General features: G+C 41.8%; 2 protein-coding genes across 2 annotated transcripts; one reads left to right on the forward strand and one right to left on the reverse strand.

The window, feature by feature from the left end:
- Positions 1-308: 308 nt before the first annotated feature.
- Positions 309-3,233, forward strand: fbxw12 (F-box and WD repeat domain containing 12). Its single transcript, XM_088369606.1, has 10 exons — positions 309-476; positions 544-581; positions 676-842; positions 1,014-1,138; positions 1,207-1,413; positions 1,494-1,658; positions 1,739-1,949; positions 2,142-2,323; positions 2,554-2,686; positions 2,775-3,233. The coding sequence occupies exons 1-10, from the start codon at positions 309-311 to the stop codon at positions 2,870-2,872; spliced, it is 1,494 nt and encodes a 497-aa protein (XP_088225732.1). The 3' UTR covers positions 2,873-3,233.
- Positions 2,935-7,938, reverse strand: ptpdc1b (protein tyrosine phosphatase domain containing 1b). Its single transcript, XM_088369605.1, has 10 exons — positions 6,419-7,938; positions 6,208-6,295; positions 5,758-5,923; positions 5,590-5,670; positions 5,398-5,516; positions 5,194-5,331; positions 4,103-5,115; positions 3,671-3,853; positions 3,480-3,593; positions 2,935-3,400 (listed from the first exon to the last, which is right to left on the reverse strand). Exons 2-10 carry the CDS (start codon positions 6,251-6,253, stop codon positions 3,266-3,268), a joined length of 1,995 nt encoding a protein of 664 aa, XP_088225731.1. The 5' UTR covers positions 6,254-6,295; positions 6,419-7,938; the 3' UTR covers positions 2,935-3,265.
- Positions 7,939-8,799: the final 861 nt, after the last annotated feature.

Raw genomic sequence — 8,799 nt, forward strand, 5'->3', positions numbered from 1 at the left:
GTAGTGTTGGAAAAGATCTTTCTCTGTCTTTCATTCTCCACTGTAGCAGTCCATTTGGCTCGGACCATTATTCGAGTATATAAATGTAATTTTATGAAGACTGTAGGATGGCCAAGTTTTCACTCAAAAACTCCTTTTATGTATTTTAAACTATTTAAACTCACATTTGCTGTGTTTAATCGGGTTTATCTTTTATTTGCGAGTGTAACCATTAATTATTTCATCTACTTCTGTCTCCCTTGGTATGTAGTGCAAGAAGTCGCTCGATTCCCGTTATGAGGGCGACATCTAGTGGTAAGATGACTCTCATGCACGGTGCACGTGACGTCATACTTTTTTTAAAAATCGCTTTACAGGAGGAGAAAGTAAAACGTCACGTCAGTATGGACCCCCAGCACTTGCTAGATGATTGCCTCATTCATATATTCACATTTTTAAACGAGGAAGATTTAATCAAGGCTTCAAGCGTGTGCACGGTAAGGCGCGTCTAATATACGGAAGTAGTACTGACAACCAAAACACTCAAACTACGTTGTTTTCCAGGACTGGCATAATGCCGCCGAGACTCCTTGGTTATGGAGGTGAGTTGTTGTTTTTTGGGTGTGTGTTTTTTTGCATTTACATTTCTAGTGAGCGCAGAAGCGTTTAATCAATGCGTTTAATCAATCTTATCAGGAGGATGTGCTTGCAACGATGGGGATTTTGTAGCCAGGCAGTGTTGGGTGACCCTCGCGTCAATCATTCATGGAAGAAGTACTTTCTGCGACGATCTTATTTAGAGACGAAGATGAAGGAAGGTCGTACTGGAGGTTACACTTGCACGAGTCTTCGAGGCCACACAGGTCAGTGAAACACCTAAGGCCGATTTATAGCGGAAGTAGCAAAAGTACGTTCTCATATTCTGTGCTTATCTGGAAGTGCAGATACAGAGGAAGAACAATAACAAGAGAAAAGTATTTGTATTTTTATTACTTTCCACCACTATTTTTCACAACTCGTTTGTCTTCCATTAGGGCAAATTGTAGGCTTAGTCTACCTGCAGCGGAGCTCACCTCTGGGTCCTGACCTCTGGGACACCCCAACTACAGTCTGCAGTGCTTCAACTGATGGTACAGTTCGGGCATGGAACATCCAGAATGTCAGTGCACGGACAATCTCCAGAATTTGACCTGATAAATGTGACCATTGGAGTTTATTTCATCTCAGGGTCAACAGGTGTGGTGCACTGCCGAGCAGAGTCCTTTATCGAGCATCATCAGTGACGAGCAGCGTGACTATGTCATCACAGCCGAATCTGGCAGCTTGATCAAGGTCTGGCAGGGTCAGACTGGCCAGGAGGTGGCGTCCCATTCCATTGGAACCACACGCTGTACATTGCTCCAATTTAATAAGGACAACGATTGGTTTCTGTCTGTAAGTAGCCTCACATTTTTTTTTGTATGTTTAAAATGAATGATAATGTGATTTACACAATCCTGCTCATTTTTGTCAAGGTTGGAACGAGTCAGGGTTCTCTGTGTACACTAGCCGGAACAGCTTTGACTAAAAAATCCAGTACAATGGTATGTGACGGCTTTAATGTCAACATACTCCTGATTTCACCAGACAAAAAATGGATCACAGCTGGCTCAAAAGATAATGTTGATTTAAGTCCAAAGGTATGCCTGATTTTGTTTTGTTTGAGAAATTGCTGTGATGAAATATTAATAATGCTTTGTTGGCTTTGGGGCATTGGCAGGTGATTTATGCTGACAGTTTGACCTCCCCGTGTGAGGACGAAGACCCACTGTGCCAGTCAGTGCCGGTCAGTGGCTGCCAGGCCGCCGTCTTCATCCCCACGCAGTCTGCCAGACTGGCCATGGTCCACTGCAACGAGCGCACTCAAAACAAAGCACTCACTGTCTTCGATGTCAGCATTAAAAAGTCAAAGTACACGTCCCAGATCCAAGGTGAGTAAAGGACAAAATGTGTCAAACAAGTAAGATAGGTCACATTTGGTGTGTGTCATTGAGAATGATTAAAGGTGTGTTTCTGTATAGCAGTAAAAATACTTTTGATAATCATACAAGAGTCCATTGTCTAGGTACTACATCTGGAAGTAAAAAAAATCAACTGCCAAAAAAAAAAGCTTTTCCCTTTAGTCCAACAGGTGGAGTCCTTTCTTTTGCCACTGAATAGCACGTCGTCTAACATTCTTCTCGAGGCGAAGGACAGCAACTCTATTGTGATGGCAGCTGATCGTCATCTGTGGGTGTATTCTCTGAAAGGTTCCTTGCTTGCCAGCTTTGTAGAGCACATGAAGCCAATTACTTCTATTTGTGTGGTAAGATCTTTTTAAAATAGGATTCATGTCATTTTATTTACAGTAATGTTAAATATGTTAAACACACCTCCACTAGTCCAAACATGGTTTATGATGTCGACTGAAAATGACATCGCAGCTCAACTGGGTTTTTTATTTTTGACTTCCCCTTTAAAAGTTCCTATTCAATTGAAAAGTATGACTGAAAACAATAATGCAAGGTTGCAATATTGTGATTACAATGTTCACAGGACAGCTTTCGTGTGGTCACAGCATCTCAGGACCTTTCCTTGCGTGTACTGATCTGGAAATATGACAGAGACGGCGGGTCGACCTTGGAGAGTCGATACCATTTACTGGGAGGGTCGCACACTATGTCCAGGCGTGTTCCGACATTTAGATATCTATGCGACAATACAAATGTGCCAAAATCTAATGTCGTGTTTCTGCTTTGTTTCCTGTGCTTTTAGAGGCTTCAGCCGCGTCTCCTGTGACTACTCCAGCATCGTTGGTGCCGTTGAAGGGAAAGATGGCAAAGATGTTTTAAAAGCTTACACGTTTACCTCCTGACCCCAAACAAAAGCGGCAACATAATTTTTTCGCACCACCTTCGAAAAAGAGGAATATTTAGTTGATCGTAAATTATGCATGGTTTTATTCAGAGGTTTTGGGGGTTATTTACAAAAGGATGACATGATACGCTAATGTGCATGGTAACAAGCCTGTGTTGGACTTAACTAGCCCTGGAGCTGAATGTGACAGGTCTTAAGGCAGAACATTGCATAAAAAAACAGTTCTTCATAGGGTTAACAGTGCAGTGTGGGGATGAAGAAGTGCTAGGGCAGTACATATCACTATTTGTGTTCATCTCACAACATTCAATAATAATAATTATGACAGAATAAATATTTTCATTATAAGGCACAAAGTGTCCCCTCCGTGTTTCCATATGTAGTATATTATCTACACTAAAGATGAAGGAGATGATGTAGGCTCTTCTGCTTTGCTGGCAACACATCTTATATCCTCGAGGACAAGCCGTAGGACTCTAGCCATGGACTCGTACACTTGGCTTCCGTCGGTGGAACTGCTTTCCATCTGTAGAAATGTGAAATCCATGTGACAATGTCGACAAAGAATTTGGACTGCGATTGTGGAGTGGAACTATTATTCTTACCCAAGTAAAAGCCTTGATAGTACGATTCAGAAATGCATCTTCAACCTCTTCTGGCACGGCACTTAATAATTGAGCCATACATTCCAGTATGCACATTAATGTTTCTTTGGGTGCCTGTGTGGAGATTGAATGAAAATATAAGTGGCTGAAGATAAATTAGTAAATGTGTTCTGGATTCTGGTTGTCTTTACCTGGCTTAGTGTGCTGAAGAGAGTTTGAGCATCGGCGTTTTCAGGCTTCAGGGCCACGGCGTCCTGGAGGGAGATGACTGGCTCCTTAAGCTGCTCTAACCATGCCCACATCAGACCTGTGAGGATAAAGGGATCGCGCTCCATGCACAGCCTTTCCCAGGCACCGCCTTGATTCAGCTCTGCCTGCAAGCACAGATTATCAACCTCAAGTGAAATATTAAATTGGTAGCAAAATCACTTTGACACCTAGACATCATTTTAAAAGCAATTATCTTGAATATAAATGTCAACGATTGTAATTTTTTTTTTGTAATTTCAATGAGTCAAAAAAACAAATTGAGTTAATTTCAACATTTGCCAAAATCATTGACCTGTGTAATTTTTTTTGCGCACACCGTGTATGATCACACTAAATTGATCCGGGTCAATTACCTGCCAAGTTAACACCTTGTTCCTTTGCTCTTCTGCCCCATCCATAAAAAGGTCCACCGCCAGAGCTTGAGCCACCAGCAGTCTCCTGGCCTCCAGAGACAACTCAGACTGCAGGGTGATGTACGGCACCTCCGACTGCTCCTCATCTCGAGACAGAGACTTACTCATGTTTTCTGCCAATTCCTCCCTCTGCTCAGCCTTCAATCTGGAGAGCATGCTATCTTTTTGGTGTGGGCCGTTGTGTCCGACGGACCCGCTTCGTTGGATGGGCATCTGCTTTACTTTCTTCAACAAAATCGAGCCATTCTTTTCTTCATTTTTGACCTGCCAGAGTGATCCTCTTGAGCTTGAGGAGATGTCGGTCGTATTACTATTCCAACTCTTCCAATGGGTTACCAGTTGGCCAGGTTCAGATGGGGAAACGGGCCTGGCCACATTACCTTGCGAGAGCGAGCCCATGGGTTGTGTAAGGAGGTTGAGCTGCGAGCCCAGACGCCGTAGATCGGACTCGCTGTAACTAAGACTCTTGCGATGGTAGAAGATGGGTGGTTCGTGAAAATGCCGAGGTAAGGTGGGGGAACCTGGCAAACGAGGCTCCTTTGTGCACAACTGAGGTCCAAGCTTTTCAATGATGCTCAGGGTCATCTCAATATCATGGATGTCCGGCGCCTCCAAAATGTCCTCCTCAATCACTTGGCGATTCTCCGCGATATCCAACAGCAGCCGGGACACCAGTTGGATAATCTTCGGCAGGTACCTCAATTCTTTCCTCTCTGGGCCATGCAGAATGTGTCTCTGACGATTGAGGTACTGGGTCAAGGTGACAGGTTGGGATCGAGGCTCAGTACAAGAAAACACACTCCTTAAGGGCGTGAGGAACTGGACGAACTCACGGACGCAGCTCAGCTGACTGCGCATCTGGATGGAGCCGGGTCGTTTGGCTCTAACATATAAAATAGCTTGATTGGCTGTCATCCTGGTGGCATAGGCCAAAAAACATGCCATCAACACACCTAGGAAAAGGAGGAAAGATGTTGTTTTGACACCATTGTGAAAGGTTAGACTAGTGAACATTCCAGGTGCAGCTCTACCTGTTCTCCCAAGACCCGCATGACAATGCACAGCTATCTTTCCCTCCTGCAGTGCAAAGGCCATGACTTTCACAATGTCCAAGATTGTAGTAAGGTTGGCCACTCCATAGTCACTCCAACCAAAGTTGTAGAAATAAACTGAAATCATACGCGGTGAGACGTGAGTAGTATTATCGACTCGAGCAAAATCAAGAAAGCACTTACTGTTATTTTCCATAAAGGCTTCTGGATTGTAGGAGAAACCGCTCTCGGGCTCCAGACGGTTACCGCAACTTGCATGCTCGCCGGGTATCTGAAGGTTGATCACCGTTTTGATGCCATTCCTTGAAATGAACACACACTCCTTGTCAGCAAGTAGTGTGAGCTCATACTGCTCGGAACCAAAGTTGCACAAACCTTCTGAACTGCTCGATAATGTTATACTTTTCAATGACTTCAGTCGAGGGCCTGGACATTGCGAGAAGATGTTCAGTCACCCTAAAAAAATACGCGGATGTAAAATACCATGGCAGTGAAAAAAAATACTTTGCAATACATTGACTGAGCGTGTAGGTGGGCGTGTACCATGACGAGTAGAGGCCTCTAATCGCCTGTTGGTCGTCACGCCAGTAATTTGGGTTGTCATACTTGCAGCCTTGACCTCCACAGCCGATCGAACATTGCATATGTGCCGGAATGACATAGCGGATTGCCTCTCCAAATATAGTGTAATTTGCCCTGGGAGCTCTGACTACACAAAAGGAACATCAAGCAAACACATCAACGGATCACAACAGAAAAAGAGGCATCGGTTACTCATTCGTATGAGCAGTTAATAGTTGAACATATCACATATCCACAAATAGAGCCAAAGTGGTTAATCTTAAACACCTAAATGATTAAGGTCATCTTCATTCTCTGGAGTCTAATCTTTGTGCGGCATCACATACCCGTTATTCATAAGGCACATTCCAATACATGATAATTTAGCTACTTAAAGACAATATGCAAAATGTAGCAATTAGAATAATTTACTGAATTCCATCAGAGCACCCCCATGGGACCTTTCATGAAACGCCATAAGAATCTCCCCTTTGGCCGATGTCCACAGTCATAGCAGAGCCTGAACACACAAATCCACCAGTTGGAGCCAAAATGAAATTACAGGATCACAAAACTGAATCCTTGCGCATAAAATATGCTCAAGATATGTTAAGCATGAATTCATCAATAATCAAATATTTACCTATAAGTGACTCTCAGGTGAGCACCATCTCAGAGCTCGAATGCCCCGTAGCTGCGGGAATATGGGACATCAACCTCCCTGGCTCTGACGTTATCGCTCTCTCTTTGGACCTGTGGCAAGTCAATCCTTTGGCCTCGCTTGATTTGATTCACCTGAGATTATCTCCGTGTGTCAGTGTGGACCCATCCACTCGGATATTGCGGTCTCTCAAAATCTCTAGCTCACCGGGATGGCAAGTCCAGTGCAGGAATAAGGAATGTTAAAAAGAGTTTGGAAACGTAGGGGAAGGTACTGGCTGCGTAAAGACACGGGTTGCTCAGGTTCTTCTCTTATTCTTAGTCTCGAGTGGGATAGCGATGGGCTATTCCTGTCTCCCCTGGGATTAGACTTCTAATCTTATTACTGTACCAGCATTAAATAAAGCACCCACTACGCAACAAAAATCATACTAACGTCATCATCTTTTGCCTTTTGCCTTGCAATCTTCTAATATAGTCATATGTGAAATTACTTAAAGTATATCATTTATAGATTACATAGCCAAGTCATTATGTCCATGTTTTTATGAATTTTTCATTGTTTTGGGAAATTTCTGACAGCAATATGATGATGCTCTATAAATAGTGGTAGTTTACACAAAAGATGGTTCAGTTTAATTTAGTTTAATAAAACTTTATAATTTAACTCGATTGGATTATGATGTTGACTATTTGGAATAAAACCCAAAACCTATAAAGTCACTGCAAAGAAAAAAATCATAATCTCATTTGGATTAGAATCTAAAAATGGCTTAATTTACAAACTCGATATTAATTTAATTAATTGATTTTACAGCAAATCATTATAGGAAACTTACGCTTTAAAATAGTGACATATCACATTAAGGTTGCAAATATTAAAATTTCTCCGACCTGTTTTAAAGCCAAGAACAAAGTGCAAAATATTTAATATTCAATTCTGATTACTTAATCAGAGAACAGATATTTTTTAAATGTTCCATTAGAGCTCTATCTATCTATCTATCTATCTATCTATCTATCTATCTATCTATCTATCTATCTATCTATCTATCTATCTATCTATCTATCTATCTATCTATCTATCTATCTATCTATCTATCTATCTATCTATCTATCTATCTATCTATCTATCTATCTATCTATCTATCTATCTATCGTACTATCTATCTATCGTTCTATCTATCGTTCTATCTATCGTTCTATCTATCTAAGGCCCACCTGTCTACCTACCTGGGCACAGTACGCGCTGAATCGTACGTAAACCTCACCGCCATATTGCATGTGGCAGCGTATAGCGATAGGAAATAAATGCTAAATCCCATTTCTTGTTTTGCAACCTCCTCGGTCTTCGATCCCCGCTCCTCGCTCATCTGTTTGCATGTTATGTCCTCCATCCGGAGATCCCATCAAGGGATCGTTGAGAACAACAGTGCAGCCAGCAGCGCAGAAAGACAAGCCTTAGAGAAATCATACGCGTCTCCCGATGTCGTCATTTCATGGAGACGTCGTTTAAAGATGATGTCACGCCTTTGAGAAGGAGAAAAACAACCGTCTCCATGGCAGCACAAGGCCACTTTATGCGTTATGTTTCGGCGGGATTATGTAAAATGTGATCAGTATCATTTTTCACAACCGTGCATACATAAAGCTGACCATGCGTGGATTATTTTAGCCTTTCACAGCCCATATTTGTGGCTACTCTAATCAAAGAGGGTTACTCAAATTGAACAATTTAAATAAATGATTTTATTACAATTGGAATTAAGTCCGGTGATTCTCAGCCATTCTGCCGTACGTGGCACATTGGTGTGCCGTGAGAAAAATCTATTGTCAAATATTTTGACAAAAATAAAATTATTTATTAATAAAAACGCTGTTTTCTTAATTTATCCAAGATAATCCGAACAGGCAAAAATAAGTAATTGCTCTTCCACTTGATGACAAAAGCTACAAAATTCTCTCTGCTCCATGGTTGATCGATATATGTACGTCAGCTTGGCACTTAACCATCTTAAAACGGCTCTATTAGGTGCAAATATTTATAGTAAACAGACAAAAAGTGACATCTGAAGTTTTGGGGGTCTTTTAGTTTTCCGAATATTTTAGTGAGGATCTGATTGGGTGAATGATATGTTTAAACTTAATGCATCGTACATTTACGTGCAATGGGTAACGAATGGATATGCCACATCCAATATGGCGGACACATTGACGTAAGTTCAAAGCTTCTCTTTATTCATTTCCCTTAGGAATATTTGTCCCGTATCAAGGGACATACATGGAAAACAAGCAATCACATAAGACCATTGCATAAAAATACCACGATAACCCAACACACATTATAATACTAGTGCATCCATC

This window comes from Syngnathus floridae, chromosome 2, assembly GCF_059516105.1.
Source record: "Syngnathus floridae isolate MCC-2025c chromosome 2, RoL_Sflo_1.0, whole genome shotgun sequence".
Lineage (NCBI taxonomy): Eukaryota > Metazoa > Chordata > Actinopteri > Syngnathiformes > Syngnathidae > Syngnathus > Syngnathus floridae.

Coding starts and splice junctions, on each gene's coding strand:
- fbxw12 (XM_088369606.1), top strand. CDS start 309: ATGCACGGTGCACGTGACGTCATACTTTTTTTAAAAATCGCTTTACAG. Junction 582..675: donor GAGACTCCTTGGTTATGGAG/GTGAGTTGTTGT, acceptor CAATCTTATCAG/GAGGATGTGCTTGCAACGAT. Junction 2,687..2,774: donor GTCGCACACTATGTCCAGGC/GTGTTCCGACAT, acceptor GTGCTTTTAGAG/GCTTCAGCCGCGTCTCCTGT.
- ptpdc1b (XM_088369605.1), bottom strand. CDS start 6,253: ATGGCGTTTCATGAAAGGTCCCATGGGGGTGCTCTGATGGAATTCA. Junction 5,332..5,397: donor AGCCTTTATGGAAAATAACA/GTAAGTGCTTTC, acceptor GTATGATTTCAG/TTTATTTCTACAACTTTGGT. Junction 3,854..4,102: donor ACAAGGTGTTAACTTGGCAG/GTAATTGACCCG, acceptor CTGTGCTTGCAG/GCAGAGCTGAATCAAGGCGG.